At 43.3% G+C, this 21,252-nt stretch overlaps 1 protein-coding gene across 1 annotated transcript in view; it reads right to left on the reverse strand.

Annotated features, from left to right (window-relative positions):
• abcf3 (ATP-binding cassette, sub-family F (GCN20), member 3) overlaps positions 1-21,252 on the reverse strand; it is a 50,058-nt gene that overhangs the window by 3,937 nt on the left and 24,869 nt on the right. Inside the window, exons 11-21 of the mRNA XM_055645864.1 lie at positions 19,054-19,076; positions 17,597-17,652; positions 15,741-15,941; positions 14,040-14,116; positions 11,951-11,995; positions 9,535-9,667; positions 8,296-8,394; positions 6,253-6,277; positions 2,981-3,003; positions 1,613-1,624; positions 623-780 (exon numbers count right to left, since the gene is read on the reverse strand). Coding sequence (XP_055501839.1) covers positions 623-780; positions 1,613-1,624; positions 2,981-3,003; positions 6,253-6,277; positions 8,296-8,394; positions 9,535-9,667; positions 11,951-11,995; positions 14,040-14,116; positions 15,741-15,941; positions 17,597-17,652; positions 19,054-19,076 — 852 coding nt within the window. The remainder of the gene's footprint in view (positions 1-622; positions 781-1,612; positions 1,625-2,980; positions 3,004-6,252; positions 6,278-8,295; positions 8,395-9,534; positions 9,668-11,950; positions 11,996-14,039; positions 14,117-15,740; positions 15,942-17,596; positions 17,653-19,053; positions 19,077-21,252) is intronic.

The following is a 21,252-nucleotide window of genomic DNA, read 5'->3' on the forward strand; positions in this document are numbered from 1 at the left end:
TCTGATTGTTTAGTTTCTTCTGGATTCTCTGGTTTCCTCACAAATCCTAAAAATGTGTAAGCATGAGAGTTGGCTATTGTAAATTACTCCTAGTGTAAGTGATGGGAGGATAATCACAAGAGTTTGATGATCAGATGCAAAAGTTCAGGTGTTATAGGGAAATAAGGGGGATGGGACTGATCAGATTGCCATGAGAGCTGGCATAAACCTAATGGACCAAATGGCATACATTGGAAGAATATTAAATATGGATGACATTCGTGAAGAAACAAGAACATCACAGCAAAAGACAACTATTGAGTGAAAAAGAAAGGACGTCAGAAGCTATTTTGTTTGCAAACTCCACTTCGGTGTCACTAGTAGTATAGGAGCTGGACCAAGGAAGGCAGCAGTAGAAAAAAGAGCAAGGAAAAGCATATGGTAGTTTTATGAGCACACTTTGTGGTACCTCCGAGATGCCCATTTAACTTGAACAAAGAAGTGATGCAAATAAGCAGAGGCAAAGGCAGCTGATTCGGAGCATCACGGCCAAGTTCTCCGGTTGAAGGCAAAGGCACTGGGAGTTTAGTCTGAAGCGAACTAGACAAGATGTGCAAATCAACAGGAAAGTCAGGATGATTACCGGGGCATCGTCATCTGTGCAAACGCCACCCTGCTCTTCTGTCCTCCCGACAGACTGGCGACAGGTCTCACAGCCAGGTCTCCTGATATACCATAACCACCCAGCTGATGTCGGTATTCCTCTTCCGTCCTCCCTGAAAATCCATAATGAAAAAAAATCTTTTAAAAGCAGCACGATATTATTAATCCATTCAATGGCCACACTAGTGCTGTCTACACTTGCTGTTTATTTCCAAGGTGTGTGTTACCCAAAGCAATCCCTGGACAATGACCCCAACTCAGTGTAGCCAAGCCCAGGTAAACAACTCATCAGGGATCACAAGGATTAAAATTATTGGAACAAACTAAAATCAGCCAAGACTTTCCTCATTATTTTCGCTTTGTTCTTTTTAGAACAAAAAGATTAAGAGGAAAACAACCAGAATCTGCTCTACCATTTTCAAAGAGGCACAAAGAACTGCAGATGCTGAAATAGACAATAGGTGCAGGAGTAGGCCATTCAGCCCTTCGAGCCAGCACCGCCATTCAATGTGATCATGGCTGATCATCCCCAATCAGTACCCCGTTCCTGCATTCTCCCCATATCCCCTGACTCCGCTATTTTTAAGAGCCCTATCTAGCTCTCTTGAAAGCATCCGGAGAACCTGCCTCAGAGGCAGAGAATTCCACACTCACTGTGAGAAAAAGTGTTTCCTCGTCTCCGTTCTAAATGGCTTACTCCTTATTCTTAAACTGTGGCCCATGGTTCTGGACTCCCCCAACATCAGGAACATGTTTCCTGCCTCTAGCGTGTCCAAGCCCATAACAATCTTATTTTCCAATGAGATACCCTCTCATCCTTCTAAACTCCAAAAGTCTCATCCTTCTAAACTACAAGCTCAGCTGCTACATTCTCTCAACATATGACAGTCCCGCCATCCCGGGAATTAACCTTGTAACCCCACGCTGTACTCCCTTAATAGCAAGAATGTCCTTCCTCAAATTAGGGGACCAAAACTGCACACTACTCCAGGTGTGGTCTCACTAGGGCTCTGTACAACTGCAGAAGGACCTCTTTGCTCCTATATTAGATTCCTCTTGTTATAAAGGCCAACATGCCATTTGCTTTCTTCACTGCCTGCTATACCTGCATGCTTACTTTCAGAGATTGATGAACAAGGACCCCCAGATCCCGCTGTACTTCCCCTTTTCCCAACTTGACGCCATTTAGATAGTAATCTGCCTTCCTGTTTTAGCTACCAAAGTGGATAACCTAACATTTATCCGCATTAAACTTCATCTGCCATGCATCTGCCCACTCTCCCAACCTGTCCAAGTCAACCTGCATTTTCAAAGCATCCTCCTCACAGTTCACACTGCCACCCAGCTTTGTGCCATCTGCAAATTTGCTAATGTTACTTTGAATCCTTTCTTCCAAATCATTGATGTATATTGTAAATAGCTGCGGTCCCAGCACCGAGCCCTGCGGTACCCCACTAGTCACTGCCTGCTATTCTGAAAGGGACCCGTTAATCCCTACTCTTTGTTTCCTGTCTGCCAACCACTTCTCTATCCATGTCAGCATTCTACCCCCAATACCATGTGCCCTAATTTTGCCCACTAATCTCCTATGTGGGACCTTATCAAAAGCTTTCTGAAAGTCCAGGTACACTACAAGCACTGGCTCTCCCTTGTCCATTTTGCTAGTCACATCTTCAAAAACTTCCAGAAGATTAATCAAGCATGATTTCCCATTCGCAAATCCACGCTGACTCGGACCGATCCTGTTACTGCTATCCAAATGTTCGGCTATCTCATCTTTTATAATTGACTCCAGCATCTTCCCAACCACCGATATCAGGCTAACTGGTCTATAATTCTGTTTTCTCTCTCCCGCCTTTATTAAAAAGTGGGATAACATTAGCTACCCTCCAATCCACAGGAACTGATGCTGAGTCTATAGAACATTGGAAAATTATCACCAATGCATCCACAATTTCTAGAGCCACTTCCTTAATTACACTGGGATGCAGACCATCAGGCCCTGGGGATTTATCAGCCTTCAGTCCCATCAGTCTATCCAACACCATTTCCTGCATAATGTGGATATCCTTCAGTTCCTCTGTCACCCCAGATCCTCTGGCCACTACTATATCAGGAAGATTGTTTGTGTCCTCCTTAGTGAAGACAGATCCAAAGTTCAACTCATCTGCCATTTCCTTGTTCCCCATAATAAATTCACCTTTTGCGGCCTTCAAGGGTCCAACTTTGGTCTTAACTAATTTTTCCCTCTTCACATACCTTAAGAAATCTGAGCACAATGTAAAGTGCTGGAGGAACTCAGTGGGTCAGATAGCATTGGTGGAGCAAATGGTCAGACGATGTTGAGTCTCAAGAAAGGTACTGACCCAAAATGTCATCTATCCATTCCCACCACAGATATTGCTGGATTGCCGAGTTCCTCCGTTTCATGGGTTAACAATTTTACTATTTGTTTTCTATTTTAGTGATAATATTATTGAATATCAGCTACAGCTAACCTAACTCTATGGAATAAAGCTTCCAAGTTTCATAGCACTGAGTAAACATCTCATCTTAATCCAAAATTAAGTTGGATAACTTCCTATCTTGACAGTGTTCCTACTTTACTCTGGGGGGAAAAGCCTTTGCCATAACCCTGTTAATTCCCTACAAAAAAAGAAAAAAGTATTGGATTAAATCAGTTGGTCAGGCAACATCTCAGAATAGATACCCAATGTGCTGGACCCACTGAGTTATGCCAGCCTTTTTCAGTATACCAGCAGCTGCAGTTCCTTGTGTCTACAATTCCCTTCTGAATTTCAGTTTGGTCGCTCGATCCAACCTCCACTAGGTACAAGCCAAGCCGTATTCTCCTGTTCCTCATAGAGCAACCTGTTTATTCCAGGGAATAAGCCAGTAAATCTAAACCACATAGTTTCCAAGGCAAGTATATCCTTCAAAACGCACCCTTGGGTACAGAGATCAAAACGACAGAGACTCTCTGCATTAGGGAAACTGGATTAAGCGGCTTCTGTGCAAACACCAAGGGTGTACACAAATGATCCTGAGTGCTGATCTTAACTCTCCAGCCATCTCCCACTTTAACTTTGTGTCCTTGACTCAACACAAGGTTAGAATAGCATCTCATCTTCCAAATAAGCACAGAATAGTCCTCAAGATTGGACATTGTTCAACAATTTCTGAGAGCGAGCCATTCAATTTTGTGTCAAATTTATATGTAACAATTGATATGGGGCTAACAGTGGCGCAGTTGGTAGAGCTGATGTCTCACCGTGCCAGGTTCCCAGGTTTGATCCCGACCTCCGGTACTGTCTGAGGTGTTTGCACGTTTTACCTCATGGATTTCCTACAGCTGCTCCAGTTTCATCCCACAACTCCAAAGATGCAATGGTTTGTAAGTTAAGTGACCCTATGTAAATTGTGCCTTGTGTATAAGAAAGTGGGATAAGAAAGTGGGATACCATAGAACTAGTGTGAATGGGTGATCGATGGTCCGCATAGACTTGGTGGGCCAAAGGGCTGTTTTCCTGCTGTATCCCTAAACTAAAATAATAAGCCAATTTTCCCCTCTCCACTGATGCTGCCTGACCAGCAATCTCTTCTGATATCCAGTAACTGCTGTGTTTTGTCTCTAGCACTTTTTTTTCCCACCCACCCACTTTCCTTCAGCCAGGTTCACCAGCATTCACCATCCTCTCCCAGCCAGCTCCACCATCTTCTGTGTCAATCTATCACACTAGCACAGGCATTACTTTTCTCTCCACCTCTCCCCCTCTACAAATTAATGTCCCATTTCCAGCTTACCTTGGGCTGAAAGACGTCAACCTGAAATGTTAACTGTGTTTCTCTCTCCACAGATGCTGCCTGATTTACTGAGTATATACAGCAGTTTCTGTTTACACTTGAATTGTACTCTTACTGAAATCTCACGTAACTGCTGTAAGGCTTCCTTTTCTACTCCAATCGTTCATCCATAATATAGAACCAAATTGCCTCAGTGCCCTGATCCATTGCTCTCACTATTATTTGTAGTGTTTATGTAAGCCGCATTGTAAATAACCAATTCACTATTTTAGTTCAAAGTTTCTAAGTATAACCTAACAGTGTGTACTGTGACAATCATCCTTGGACTTAATCATTTGTGATGTGATTTTGTTCATTTATATTTAGATGAGTATCAGATGCAATTTAATTCCAAGATGGGTGGTCGATTGGACTCGGTGGGCCGAAGAGCTTGTTTTTCCACGCTGTATTTAGCAATGTTACAAAATTTTGAGATTTAAAAAATCAAGTCTGCAATTTATCCCATCAGATAAAGCATAACAATAAGTTTAATTTGACACCAAATTCACTTTCATATCTCAAGTATTAAAAAAGTTATGACCATTTTCATACTCGGAAATTAGCATCTTGTTCCCTATTGATTTTCAATGTGATGAAGCCGAGTTTTAGTTAAAAATATAAGAAGATATTAAATTGGTTTCTGGGCTAGCTTACAGCTTAATTTAGTGTCAAGTTCCACCCTTAGGTTGTGGGTGTGGGAGATTAAATCCTAGCATGGTCCCCAATGACAGGCTAAAGATATCTTTGAAGTAGAGATCAAATAACCAATGTTTAAGCAGGCATAAAGGAAGAGAGAAATAAACCTTGTTCTTTGTAAACAAGTGACCTATGTTTATGAGGGACCAAATGACAGAGGAAGCAGCGAACAGAGCAAGGGTCGTCTCTTTGGAGATAAAACAAATGGACAATGTTTTTAGTATATCTTGTACCATGTAAAAAAAAGGTTTGATGTGATGCATTCTGTGGAAACCTTTTCCAGTACTTCTGACCATGACTAATGTCTGTGGAATGGGGTTTATTTAAAGCAATGTAATTCTGGTCAGAGAAGGTGACCGAGGACAGTCAAGTGTCCACCCATGTTAAAGTAAAGTTTTGAACTGGTCTACCAAACAGTTTTGTGTGGTGTCTGTTTATTAAGAAGCGAACCTGGTTTAGTAGTTAAAATAAGTAGCTTTTTCAAATGGACATTACAAAAAAGCTGTGATCTTGGATAATCAAACGCCCATTTCTTAAGGAAAGATTAACATTTTAAATAGCCTAAGTGTCCAAAGATTATTCACAAATAATTCACAATATAACATGATTTTGATATCTAATTTACATTAATTTATAGGCAAAATGGAAGGAATTTAGTGTTCAATTGCTGTAAATAAATGCCCATTTAAATCGGCTTTCTAGTGGGTTCATGTGGAACGCGCCGGTTTAGAATGTTGACATAGCGCTGGATTAGTGCCCTCAAATGCCGAGAAAAATACTGCCAAATACCAAAATGAGCTATTCGTTATAGATAATTTGATATAATATATCCCCATTTAATGTAAAAATAAGGTACATACCTTTAATTGTTTGACCATTTGCGGAATTAAACAGTAATTTTAAAACTATTCGAACTATATTATCGAGGCCTATAAAACTAATAATACCTTTTGCGACCGGGTCTTGCAGCGATTTTTTCGTTAATGGCTGAACGTGTATAACCCGCCCCCTCCACAGCGCCAAAATCGCGGGCCTGCTGAGGGCAGATTTTTCCCTACTGGAACTAAAAACTGTGCAGCTGACTGAAGTAGCCAAACTTTGGGAATGGCCATCATTTCACGTCCTCACACTGAAGGGGTTATTCACATTGGTCAGGTTCCAATCTCCTGCCTATTTCTCACACTTGTCAGCAACTAATAAACCCCAACCAGGGACCATGGTGCGAATTACCTGGGAATTTTGTAGCCATGAGAATGAACGGGATCCCGAACGTCCTCACAACTGGTCTTCATCACTCCACCCAGTATTATAATAGGAAACAAAAAATATAGATCTAGCCAGAAGAGGGACCATTGCTTTGTTTGTCATCCGGGGATATAACATAAACCAATCCAGGACTGTGCAGCCAAACTTTGGGAATGCGAGCAGGTTCCAATCTCCTTATGATTCACTTGTCAGCAATGAATGAGAAGAAACTGAGTGGAGTATGGCAGCCAGAGAGGAATTGTCAAGGGGAGGCAAGAGAGGTGAGGCAGAATGGGTAGAAAGAGAGAGGCTGAACAGGGGACATGAGAGCGCAGTGGGAAAAGAGAGGCTGAACAACTTGGACAGAGGGTGTAGAATAATTTGGACAGAGATTTGATGATAGACACGTGGGCAGGTCACTCAATAATGTCCCACTTCCATGTTATGTGGTGTACAGCCCAATCCCGCCAAATGGAAGTGTATTTGCCACTCAGATTGATTCTGGTGAATCTCCCTCTTTGGGACTGTTGCGCAGCAGGTTGAGCCAGAGCCTCACAGTGCCAGAGACTTGACCATCCTGACCATGGGTGCTGTCTGTGTGGTATTTGCATGTTCTCCCTATGACTACGTGGGTTTCCTCCGGGTGTTCCGGTTTCTTTCCACATCCCAAAGGTGTGCGGTTTTGTAGCTTAATTGGACTCTGTAAATTGCCCCTAATGTGTAGGACATAGCGCTAGTATACGGGTGCTCGATTGTCGACATACTCGGTGGGCCGAAAGGCCTGTTTGCATGTTACATCTCTAAACACTAGACTGTTACTGTAAATTGTAATAAGTTGTCCAAATAGGCAATCAGAGTTATATAGCATTGGAACAGGCCCTTTGGGCCAAATTGGGCAGCATGGACAAGATGCCCCAAATAAGCTAGTCCCATGTTTAGCCCATATCCCACTAAGCCTTAGATACATGCACAAAAAACTGGAGTAACTCCGCAGGTCAGGCAGCAGCTCTGGAGAAAAGTAATAGGCAATGTTTAGGGTTGAGATCCTTCTTCAAACTGAGAGTCAGGGGAAAGGGAGACATGAGAATTATACGGTGATAAAGAGAGATATAGAAAAAATGAATAAAAGATATGCAAAAGGTAATGATCAAAGAAAGGTGGAGCCCACAATGGTCTATTGTTGGCTGCGGTGAGGTGATAACGAGTTATATAAACATTGAAACTCAGCAGGACGACAGTGAAACTAGTACAACAACTAGGGTGTGGATGGACGGGGAGAGAAGAGATGCAACGGTTACTTGAAGTTAGAGAAATCAATATTCACACAGCTGGGTTGTTCCTTGTCCCTTAAGCTTTCTGTTCAAGTTTCTTTTAAATGCTGTTATAGTACCTGTCTCAACTACTTCCTCTGGCAGCTCGATCCATATACACACCACCCTCTGCGTGAAAAGTTGCCGCTCAGGTTCTATTAAATCTCTCCTTAAACCTGTGCCCTCTTGTTCTTGATTCCTCTTCCCCTGACTGTGCATTTACCCACTCTATTCCCCTCATGTTATTATGCACCTTTATATGATCACCCCTCAGTCTCCTACGCTCCAAGAAATAAAATGATAGCCTGCACAACCTCCGCCTGTAGCTCAGGCCCTTGAGTCCTGGAAACAGCGGAATTAGACTCAACAGAAACTGATATAGGAATTTGATAAGTAAGGAAAGCCATCGAAGAATAAGAGTAGTTGGAAAAGAAAGGGACAATTAGATATCTAATTAAAAGTCCTCTTCCTATGGTATACAACTATCAGCAGATTTAACCACAGTATCTTTCCAAGGGCACTCTTCCTCAACTGGGCAAAGTTATTTACATGGTTTTACAAGATTGTACCTGTGTGCGTGTCTAATGCCTTGAACTGGTGCTAGATCCCCGAGCAGTATCTTTAACAGTGTTGTTTTACCAGCGCCATTCTCCCCCACCTGTAGACAGAACAGAAATTATAGATCAACAACAGCAAGTGGCTTCTGCACTACAAAGTGTATGATATTTTGAGACACTGGAAGGACTTTGGAAGGACCTAGATCCCAGTAGAGGAGTATTAAAAAAAAATGCAGGTGAAGAGATATATTAATTGATAGAAGAATTATGAGGGGGAGGAGCAACCTGCACGTGTTCTCGAAGAGCCGTGACTGTAAGGAAGGTGGGATTAGACTTGATTTCAAACGGCACAAACATATCCTCTGTAAATTTTCTGTTGCCTTATTGCAGTGCTCACAACTGAAGCGCACACAGCATGCCCAGAGGGACCTTTCATTTGAGTGCTGCAGAGGCCGTTGTGACAGCAGCTGTGTATGTGATGTCCACACAGAGCACAGCAACACCCTCAGGCATTCACTGTTCCCATACATCCCATGTCTGCCCTTCCCTACTGATCACCATTGTGCTCTCCTCCTGAAATCATCCCTGTTGATGGGAACACTCAGACCAAAGCCTCTGCATTTTGCCAAAACAGCAATCATGAGACAGCAGTTCTGTTCGACCATGGAAAGACTAAAACCTGATCCAAAGCCACCGCAACTTCCATGGTCTGTTTTACACCGAGAGACATGGGAGACTGTAGATGCTGGAACCCAATTCAAAATCTAAACTGTGGTCAGGCAGCCTCTATGGAGGCAAACAGATGGTCACTGTTTCAGGTAAAGACTCAACACTAGGATTTCAAACCAAAATGCCAACATCTCCTGCCTCTAATGATGCTGCTTGACCCAGAGTTCCTCCAGCAATTTATTTTTACAGCTTCACATACAACCCATAAACCCCCAACAACCTCACAGGATAACAATCAAGAATAGGGACTCGAGTCAATTGTCCCTTTCTGAACACAAGGGAGCTGAGACCAGTTGTGGCCATATCACCGCTGCAGCTGAACACCATCTTATGCTGGGGATCAAGTCCTGATGTAACCATGCAAATGCTCTCCTCTGCCTAACTGGGTGAGCAGACAGGAGAACCGCATCGGCCAGCTGTCAACAAAAAGTGCACTTTCAACCACTCTGATCTGGTGCAGACACAGACATTAGGAAGTTTAAGGCATCCAGTAACAGAATAAATGTACTTACGATGCAAATTCGGGAGTCCTGATCAGCAGACACTGAGAGGTCTTTAAAGATGGGACTCTCGGGATTATAATTGAAGTCTACCTCAGTCATCTGTAAGATTGGAGGGGACAGCTTCTCAAAATTGTCAGGGAACCTGAGGAGGAAGACAGAGTGTCACAGTATGAATTCTCACAGGGGAACATAGAAAGTGTCAGATCACGGGGCCAAACTGATGTCAAATTACAAACACGCGCAAAGCCTTGCAATCAATGGGAAGAACAGTCAAACAAAAGAATATGCCTCCAAATCCTTTGGTCACCGGTTTTGCAAGGTTTGGTAATAACGTGCCTGCATTACACAGGATAATACCTGGCTTAGACTATAGTTCTCAGGCTTTTGCTTGCAGCCCTTCTTAAATAGAGACATATTAGCCACACTCGAGCTATCTGGCACCCTCACCCATGTCTAATGGTCATTCATTTATCAGGGCTCCTGCACTTTCTTCTTTAGCTTCCCAATATCCTTGGATGTATCTGATCAGGCCTGGAAAATGTATCTACCTTCGTACACCTTTTGACATCCAGCAGCTCCTTGACCATAACAAGGACTGTCCTCAAGATATTTCCATTATCTGTCCCAAATTCCCTAGACGTCTTTCTCCACGGTAAAATGAGAGGAGAAATACTAATTGAAGACCCTGCTCAAGAGACTCTTAATTCCAGTTGCCTACATCTGAAAATGCTTACTTTAAGCTTGACATCTTTGCCTTATACCCTCGCCAGAATATGCTGGCCCTAAGCCTTCACCAACTCTCTTTTAGAAGAATCCTACTCGTCAGATATCGATTTATTGATCATCTGCTCCCAATCTATGTTTGTCAAGTCCACTTTTGCACTGTTTCCTGCCATCTTAATTTGAGGACCACCTTATACCTTTCCAGAACTACCTGAAACAAGAGAATTGCAATCACCTTTCTCAGAGTTCACTCACGAACACTTCCACCAATTGTCCAGTTTCATTTCCTGATATAGAGTACCTACCTGTCTCTACTGCGACCAGAAATTGTCTGCAAAAACACTCTAGGAGCATTTAACAAATTCTGCCCCATCTAAGCCCCTTGCACCAAGTAAATCCCAGTCAATATTGGGGAACTTTAAATCCCCCATTATTGTAATCCTATGCTCTAGCACCTTTCTGTGGTTTACTTACAGACCTGCTCCTCTAATTCCCTCTGACTAATTGCAGGCCTGTAATTATAAACCCAAACCAATATTATAAACCCAGGCTCACCCCTCTCTTGTTGCTAGGTTTAACGTGTAAAGTCTCATTAGATACCTCCAGGATATTTTAAGTACAACCACGATGTTCTGCCTATTTGGCAGTGTGACTCTCCTTCATTTCAGATTTCCAACAGCTGTAGTATTTAATACCTTAGTTCCACCACCCATACCTCCTCCAGTAGGAGGATTTGATTAAAAACCCTGCACCTTTCTCTCTCAGTGGTCTCCAGATCTTAACCCCCCCCTTCCCTTTCCATCCCCACCCATCACAACTATTCTCCTTTACTGTCTACAAATAAAACAGTTGATTTCTAGCATTTCCTACTCCTGATGAAATGCCATTGGCCTGAAACGTTAACTGTTTCCATCCCTACAACCAGCTGAGAACTCCCAGCATCTGTCATCATCACTGTGGTTGGTCTGAGATTCTCAGGTTTTATTGGACAGACATTCATCTGCACAAGAATATTCCATTATATTCCTTGTAAGTGGTGGAAGGCTTAACTATTCACCATGGACCTCCTAACTTCTCCTGAACGCACTTATCATTGGGTCTCAATCCTGAAAACCCCTACCCAACAACTCCGTTGGAGATCTTCACCAGGACTGCAGCAGTTCAAGGCAGCTCAGCCTAACCTTCTCAAGGGCAGTTAGGAATGCTGCCCAATCAGTGATGCCCAGACTCTACAAATTAACTCACTCTCAGCGTCTCTTGTAGCCACAATTTAGATATCCGTGCTCTCAAGATTACAAAGGTCCCTGCCTATTTCTCTTCTCAATCGTCGCTCACTGATCTTTCGGGGCATGTAGAAATTGAAATTGGAAACTACAACAGATTTGAAGCAGTTTCCTCATTTTTGACACTTCAGGGAATGTTCTAATCTGCTGGGATATGTTGGGGACAACATTCTCAGTGCAATTTCACCAGTCTCCTCAATATTGAGCACGTCATCCAGTATTCCACTTGCACAGGAACAAACCAGTAACTCATCATACAGACTGCTGAACCACTTGGAATTGGCTCTCTCTTTGCCTCTGCCTTTCTCACTGACAGCAGCATTGTTAAGTTTGCAGAGATAGTTCCTGTTCCTCAGCACATACACCAATGGCTTCACTCTGAGCCACGCCATTCCTTGGTCCCCACGCATGCTTCTCACCTGATCGTCACTTCTGGCTCCTTCTCAAGAGGCTTCAGCTCGGGCCTGGGGAATAGAAATGGCTCAAATTCAAAATGCATTGGAAACTAAACAACCAAAGTACAACTTTTTAAATTACACAAAAATACCACAGATTACGGAGAACAGATCACTTAGTTAGAGTTATCAAAACTTCAATCTAAAATTATAAAATTCTCTCTCTCTGTTCTAACTCCAGAATTTGCAGGTTACAAATTAGATTATGCAGACATATGGCAGTTCGGCACATTCAATTAAAAAATCTCCGCTGCAATATCTGGGGATTTCATTGATATTGTCACTGAATAGATCAGCAACTTATTCCATGATGTATTCAAGCATTACAACCAGAATACACTCATGAGTTAAAGTCCTGATGGTAATGAAGCTGGTCCATAAATGGAGAGGCTAGATCCAGTAAATACTTCACTAGTAAGCTTCCAGCACACTCTTAACTCATTCTGGTTTACCAAATTCTGGTTTACTAGAATGATGTCAGGATTAGAGTATGTTAGCTATAAAGCAAGCTTGGGCAAACTTGGATTGTTTTGTCTGGAGTGTTCGAGGTTGAGGAGAAGCCTAATAGAAATATGTATAATTATGCAAGACATAGATATTGTAGACAGTCAGAACCTTTTTCGCAGGATGGAAATGTCAAGGATCAGAGAGCATAGTTTTAAGGTCAGAGGAGCAAAATTCAAAGGGAAAGATATGCGGGGGCAAGTATTTAAAAAAAAAGGTGAGTGCCTGCAATGCGCTGCCAGGAGCGGTGGTAGAGGTAGATATGATAGAGGTGTTTACAGGGCTTTTAGATAGGCACATGGCTATGCAGGGAATATAAGGATATAGATCACAGCAGGCCGAAGAGCCTGCATCTCTACTGTACTGTTCTATGTTCACTCACTGAATTATGTGCTAACTCAAAATGATAATTATTCGCCTTTACGACCATCTTTTACATCACTTTCAGGACATCCCAAAATCTTTTTGGATTGTAGCCAAAATCCATAAAGCTGAAGAAAAGGAGCTAGAAATAATTAGTGGAGGCACAAGGAACTGCAGATTCTGGTTTACAAAAAAAGATCCAAAGTGCTGAAGTAACTCAGCGGGTCAGGCAGCATCTCTGGAAAACATGGATAGGTGACGTTTCGGGTCGGGAACCTTCTTTGGTCTGTAGAAGGGCCTTAACCCTATCTATGTCCTCCAGAAATGCTGCCCGGCCCACTGAGTTATTCCAGCACTTTTTATCTCTAGAAATAATCAGTCTCAGACAAATACCCTGTCAGAATGCATCAACAACACACTGGCCTTATCTCTTGAAGAAATATTTAACATTTCAGGTAAAACTCTCCATCAACTTTTCACTCGAGCCGTGTTCACTATTTAGCAACCAGCAGCCAAGTGTATGCTGCACTTACCTAATGATAACACACTGCATTACTGCGAGCAACAGACTGTAACATTCAGAAAATATCAGCCTCTATTCTTCTTACATGATAGTCAAGATTCATGATTTATTTTAATGTTGGATAACAACTTGTAACCAGTTTTACATCTAAATTACCACATAGTGATTAAATGGTGCAAAACTGCCTTTAAATAGGTGGCACAGTGGCACAGCAGTTAGAGCCAGGTGTTGTCTATGTGGAGTTTGCACGTTTTCCCTGTGACCGCATGGGTTTCCTCCAGGTGCTCTGGTTTGCTACCATATCCCAAAGACGTTTGGGTTGGTAGGTTAATTAGCTTCTGTAATTGCCCCAGGTGTTAAGGGGGTGGATTAGAAAGTGGGATAGCATAGAACTAGTGTGAATGGGTGATCGATGGACGGAGTGGACTCGGCCCAAAAGGCCTGTTTCCATGCTGTATCTCTGAACTAAACCTAACCGCTGATCCATGGAACAGCAATGCCAGCTGTGTTTTGAAAAATCGTCCTTGGGAACAAACTGACAACTCCTCCAGATTTTTCATTTCAACAATTATTCAAAGAGAGCATAGAACAGCAAGTCCAATTTAATTATCCAATTGTTTTGACTTATTATTAAAGTCCCTGTTGTGTGCCTCCAATACTTACAGTTTTTCCAGAAGTTTCAGCTTGCTCTGTACTTGTGAAGCTCTGTTGGCATTGTATCGGAACCTATCAATGAACACCTAAAGGGTTTAAATACATTGTTTGTTTAATAAAAAGGATCATCACCAAGGTTCACATGTTTTCATTCTCAGGATCTTGCTGTCTTAAGTGCAGCGGATAAGCACTGGTCCCACACTGCTCCCCCTTTCCAGCAGATCTCAGTTGGTGTATACCTGAACCACAGTTCCTTACAATCTAACAGTCTGAACATTGAGTTCTCCACTTTTAGATAAGCAACTTACAAACAATCCCCCCCCCCCCCCCCCCCTCTCACTACTCCCCTCCTCCCCCTTCCCTGTGACCCACCTGTATTGCACACATCCCTCCCCCCCCCCCCCTCCTGTCCCCTTCCACCTATATTCCTGCCTTTAATTTCACAATTCGTACCTCTATCCTTATCACTCACTGGGCACAGTTCTATGGTCTGGGTCTCACAGGATATAAAGTAAAGCTGCCTACATGTGATCCATCTCTCTCCATTCCCTGCATGTTCACGTGCTGTCTAAAAGCCTCAAACACCACTGTTGTATATGCTTCAACAACCACCCCTGACAGCTCGTTCCAGGCACACGCCATTCTGTGTAAAAAAAAATTGCACCATACTTTTCCTTTAAACTTTCCCCACTGTCCTTGAAGCTATGTCCTCTATTATTTGACATTTCCACCTGGGGAAAAGAGTTCTGACTGTCCCCCGTCTAATTTTATGTATTGCTATCTGGTCTCCCCACAGCCTCTGATGTTCCAGGGAAAACAATCCAAGTTTGTCCAACCTCTTCTTATAGTTAATACTGTCCAATCCAGGTAGCATCCTGGTAAACCTCTTTTCTGCACCCTCTCAAAAGCTACACATACTTCCTATAATGTAGTGCCCACAGCTGCACAAAATACTCAAAAAATGGCCCAACCAAAGTTTTAGAAAGCTGCAACATTAGTTCCTGACTTTTTTTTAGAGATACAGTATGGAAAGAGCGCCTTCTGCCCACTGAGTCCAAGCCAAACATTAATCTCACACTAGTTCCATGTTCATGCACTCCTTGCACACCATGGGCAATTAACACAGGCCAATTAACCTACAAACCTGCATATCTTTGGGATTTGGGAGGAAACCCCACAGGTCACAGGGAGAAAATGCAAGCTCTGTACAGACAGCACCCGAGGTTTGGATCTAACCCGGGTCTCTGGCGCTGTGTGACAGCAGCTTTACCAGCTGTGCCACTATGCCCACATGGTGTCGCTGTTCCACGCAATGCCGTGCCCAACTCACCACACGCCCCATGCACCTTAATCTTACGGATCAGCCTACCACGAGGGACCTTGTCAAATGCCTCAATGACGTCCACTGTAAGCAATATCTATGCCGTATCCTCATCAATTACATTCATCAACCCCCTTCAAAAAGCACAAGGCATGCTGACTTTTCCTAACATGCCCATTCTCTTTCAAATGGGAGTAATTCCTATCCCTAAGAATCCTCTCCAACAACTTCCATACTAATGACCTGTTTTCCTTCCTAAACAAAAGACAGCATTGGCTACTTTCCAGTCCCGGCCTGTGGCTGGAGAGGATACAAAGATCATCAAAAGCCCTAAACAATCTTCTCTCATTGCAAGCTGCCAGGGTTCACCTGCACTGCTGAACATTTACCTGTATGTGCTCTCTGTACTGATGCTGAGCCTCATATTCCCGCTGCTGGTTTTTCAGCCTTTCCTCTTTAGTCTTTATGAAGTTTTCATAATCGCCTCGATACGTCTCCAAACGCTGCGAATGCAGGTAAACAATGTCGGTGGCCACGGCGTTCAGGAAATTGCGGTCATGCGACACAACCAGGATAGTGGACTGCCAGGTCTGAGAGTAGAGAGAATGTTTCAGCACACGTTAGAATCGCAACAGCTGGATATGAAAAGCCCTCTCAACAGCAAGGGCCATTCCAATTGTTTGTTTGCTCCAATTAGCAGTATATTTTGCATAAAAATGCATTTAAAAGAATAAACAAAACTTTCCACATTTGAAAGCAGGGCCAGGAACAAATTAGCAATAGGATAGGTTTTGGGAGATGAACACAAATCATCAAATTAAATCCAAAGGGAATGCTGTACATACTCAGAATTTCAGGCAGCATCTGGAGGGGGTGCATTTTCAGGCTAAGGTCTTTGGTCAGAACATTAAGCAAGGTGACAATTTGGTGAGATGACCATAATTGCTGTTTCTGCCCTTTGCACTACAAACTCCCCAGGAATAAGCAGGATCATAAATTTAAAGCAGCAAACGGCAGAAAGGCCAGTGGAAACCTGAAACTCTCGCCTTCAAAAAGCTGATGGAAATGCAGGCAAGAAGGAAAAAAAATTAATAGGAACTTGAAGGGCAACCTTTTCACATAGAGGATGGTACAGGTCCACCACCGGTTCTCGGCACACTTGGTTCCAGAGTACTTTCTAGATTATTTGTTTTGCCGGAACAACAGAGGTCACAGCTTCGGAGAGGAGTCCAAAGGTATCGGAGATATCAGGCTGAAAGTCGGCTACGGGAATGGAACTGCCGGTTCTGGCAGGGCTTGGGGTTCCAGTGCCCCGGTCACATGGGGCAAATTCAACCTGCCAATCGGCGCGGAAGTCCCGATGAGGTTGAGATCAACCGTCTCACCCATCCGAGGCACCACATTTTCAGAGGGACTTCGGGGTCTGGATTTCAAGTGTGCTATCGTAATTTTGACCAGATTAAAGGAGGTGCCGTCTCCAAGCGCCGGGAAAATCAGTGGTAGACCGTACTTACAATCTATCATTGGAAGTGGTTGAAACAGGCACAATAAGAACATTTAAAAGACACTTGGTTTAGATGAATATAGGTTTAGATGAATATTGGTTAAAACAGGCAAATGGCTCACTTGCACGGGGGCCGAATGGCCTGTTTCCATGCTGTACGACTCTCTGAACGAAGATCAATGGGAATATGAAGCTGAATTAACAGAAGCGAGTTCCCGCTGATTTTATGAAAATATGGTAAGTAAATAAAATCTCACTCAGCACCGATCAAGGCACGACAGAGGCAGTGGGGGGGGGGGGGGGGGGGGGGGGGGGAGAGCAGGTATGAAGAGTATGATTTATCTGGGTATGTTCAGTGAATAAGATTAAGGCAATTCAACTCTTCTGATGTTGACCGGATGAGGAGATGAGCATGAATGAACCTCTCGATGATCTTCAGCCAAATTTACACTTTGTTTCTATGAGTGAAGTTTCTGAACGAGGTAGTGAGCAGCACAAACCTTCCCCCATGGGTATTCTGCTGTATTAAATGCCCTATTAACAGCCATAGTGTTGATTCCTCTGCTTGAATCTACACGACTCACAACCAAGAATTCAAGGCAAATCTCCCAGCAAATGGAAATCCCATACAGCTCCGCAAACCCCTGTCCACAAAGCAATCTGCCAAAGTCCGTCTCTCTACTGAAGGACATGCAATGATATAGCAGAGATGGCGTCAGTGCTAGCGGAGTAAGGGCTCACCTGCAAGTAGTTTTCCAGCCACAGGATGGCCCGCACATCCAACATGTTTGTAGGTTCTGAGAAAAACAGAAGTTAGTTTTAGTTTAGAGATACAGCGTGGAAACAGGCCGTTTGGCCCACCAAATCCATGCCAACCAGCAATCACCCATACATTAGCACTATCCTACCCACCAGAGACAATTTACAGAAGCTAACTAACCTACAAACCCGCACGTCTTTGGAATGTGGGAAGAAACTGGGCACCCAGAGAAAAACCACGTGGTCATGGAGAGAACGTACAAACTCCGTACTGAGAACCCCCGTAGTCATAATCGAACCTGGATCTCTGGTGCTGTGAGGCAGCAACTCTATCATTGCTACACTGTGCCACCCGGTAAAGTTTATTCATGTCACATGACCGAGAACATGAGAATCACCAGGGTTGAAGACAATGCTCTATCTGTACTTCTCTATAGATAGGAAGTCAGCCATTTCATTGTGTTCAACCTCAAATATTTCCATAGGAGATTGTATGGATATACACAAGATTTATGAAACATTGTACTTCAGAACGGTTCTAAGACTATGCTGATACCCATGGCTGAATACAATCGCAGGGATAGGAGCCCACCATTTACAGCGGCACTACAGTTAGGACCAGGTCCCATTCCCACAGCAGATTCCTGAACAATGTTTGGAGAAGAAAGCCTGTCAATCTAGACAGGCTGGCCCAACATTTGCATTCAGTTCCACACTGATGTGGGTAACTTAATTGTTTTCTGACATAACCGAGGAAACACTTTACTTCATACTATTAGGTGAAATACCAGGATAACCAGGGAGGGGCAATAAATACCAATGCAGCCACGTACACCCACAGGCAGAGAAGGAAGGAACAGATTCTCTTTGTGCTGTGGACAGTTTGAAAGGACAGAGTTTGAGAAACGGATGATTTGCATCTCCCCTGCTCAATGACTATGGTCCACACAGCAGGCATGAGCTGCAGTGCTTGTTACTTAGCCTGGCCCCGTCGCCTGCCTCATTTACTGAGGTGACCCTGTCCTGTTACTCAGCTCTCATTGTCTACAACTGCTCATCTTAGCCACAGTGCTGCTCCGATGAAGCATGCACATGTGGTCATTGTGGACAATTTGTGACCAACAATCAGAGCTGATGCTTCTTTCATCCAGGAGTAGCAACTGGCAGGGATCAGAATTCACCCTTCGATAGCTTAAACCAGGAGTGTCGGAATGTGAGAGGTATCGACAGGGGCATGCAACTTCCTACTGGCATGGTGTCACTTTAATGCACATGACACGCAAGTGAAGGTGAGAGAGAATTCTTGTTAAGCACAATCATTGATATTGTAACACAACACTGATTAAACAAGAGCTCTGGCACCAACTGGTTGCTTTAGAGATTGCTGAGAACTGCAACAAGGTGAAGCACAAGTCACTTTTCAAAAAGAGTGAACTTACCATCTAATAACAGAAGATCAGGCCTGCGATTGAAGGAGAGAAAGATTAATGCAGCCAATTGCCAAATACCACACTGCTTGCTTCAGGTTTGAACCCTAACTATCAGTAAGGGAACATGTCAACCTCGAATTTCTGGCTGACTAAACACCAAGGTTGAGCACTGAGAATCAGCGAAGGGCAATTTGTGAGCAAACATTCAAAAAAGGTGGTAGAGTGAAACTACTATGGTATGGAGTTTATCAAATTACAACAATGGCTTATAATCTGCTAGGTTAGTATTTTGCACATACTGTAGTGGAGATCACGTTATATTTTCTGTTGTTGTGGGCTGTGTTCTGCCCTGCAGAACAACTTATTTGCCACCCTCAGCATATCTGCTATTGAAATTAAGACATAAACTTGCTTTTTGCTCAGTAAACTAGCAGTGCAGGACCTTTACACCTGAAGGCCACTGTTTTCAGACTCCTGTACCTTCTTCCCCATGGTAGGTAAGAAATGAGAGTGTGGCCAATGAGCTGTGCGTCTTCGATGATGCTGTATGCCTTTTTGAGGCAGTGCCCCCCATAGATCCATTCAGAGTCACACAAAGGGTTACGGGTATATGTAACAAGCTGCCAGAGAAGGTAGTTGAGGCAGGTACAATAACAGTACTTAAAAGACATTTGAACAAGTACATGGATATGAACGGTTTAGAGGGATATGGGCCACAAATTGGCAAGCGAAACTGCCTTAGATGGGGCATCTTGATCAACATGAACAGGTTGGACCAAAGGGCCTGTGGCCAGGCTGTATGATTCTGTGCAAACAAGAATCCTGCTCGAGTTCAACCGGAATTTTGCACAGTACACGGGATGGGATTTTTGCAACCAGTTTAATGATGCAAGAAGATTTGTAAGGGCACTGCCAATGTATCAGACTGTCCTTTCCGAACCTTCATGTGCGGAGATGCTCACTTAAGGTAAACAGAGAGAGAACATGGGGCTCCATTTCAGTACAGTTATCCAAGAATTATTTTAATTAACAGATGGGAGGGAAAGAAACAATCTGGTCTCTACACAAGGATAAGGTGTATGCACTCAAGTGTAGCATAAACAAAGCTTGCAACAGGGGCGAGACTGGAAGGTTTATCAACTGTTGTCCCAGCAAAACATTCAAAGCCAAGCACAAAAATTATAGCACAAAAACAGCAGTGCCCATTAACATCAGAGAATTCAGGAGTTGGCGGCAAATGCAGCTGTGTGGAAGGCGTGGTACATGGGAGCTGGTCACCAGCACATGTTCTACTCTGGCATAGACTATTCTGCAAGGTTGTCCAGCATGGAAACTCTTTTTTTTTTTTTTTTTTTTTAACATATTTTTGTGATGGAGCATCTCTGACATATGCAGAAATAATTTTCAATCCTTATTTACTATTGAGAAGGTGTTGGCGAAGTGTCTTGCTGAAATGCTGCAGACCTGGTGAAGGTGCTCTCACAGTGAGTTTCCAGTTGAAATGACACCCAGCAATAATGAAGGATTGCTGATATATTTTCAAGCCAAGATGGTGGGAACGGGAGAGGGGTAAATGAGGATGGGGGTGATTCCAGATATTGTAGATTTGGGTGATTCTGGAGGACCTCGGTAAGTAACTGCAATGCATTTGTTGTTACATGATACAGACAACAGCCACTGGGCACTGGTGTGGAGGAAGTTAGTGTTTACGGGTGGAAATATAGGGTGTCAATCATGAAGACTGCTTCATCGCATATGTTGATAAGCTTCTTACGTTTTCAAGCTGCACTCACCCAGACAAATGGAGAGTGTTCCCGACTTGTCCCTTGTAAATTTTGGGTGTCAGGAAGCATGTCACTCTCTGCAGGATATTCAGCCAACCATGGTATTTATCATAAGGTCATATGTGATAGGATCAGAATTAGGCCATTCGGCCCATCAAGTCTACTCTGCCATTCAATCATGAGTGATCTATCTCTTTCTCCTAACCCCATTCTCCTGCCTGCTCCCCATAGCCCTTGACACCTGTACTAATCAATAATCTATCTATCTCTGCCTTAAAATATCCATTGACCTGGCCTCCACAGCCTTATGTAGTAAATAATTCCACAGATTCAGCACCCTCTGACTAAAGAAATTCCTCCACATCTCCTTCCTAAAGGAACATCCTTTAATTCTGAGGCAATGACCTCTAGTCCTACTCTCCCA

This window comes from Leucoraja erinacea, chromosome 14, assembly GCF_028641065.1.
Source record: "Leucoraja erinacea ecotype New England chromosome 14, Leri_hhj_1, whole genome shotgun sequence".
NCBI lineage: Eukaryota > Metazoa > Chordata > Chondrichthyes > Rajiformes > Rajidae > Leucoraja > Leucoraja erinaceus.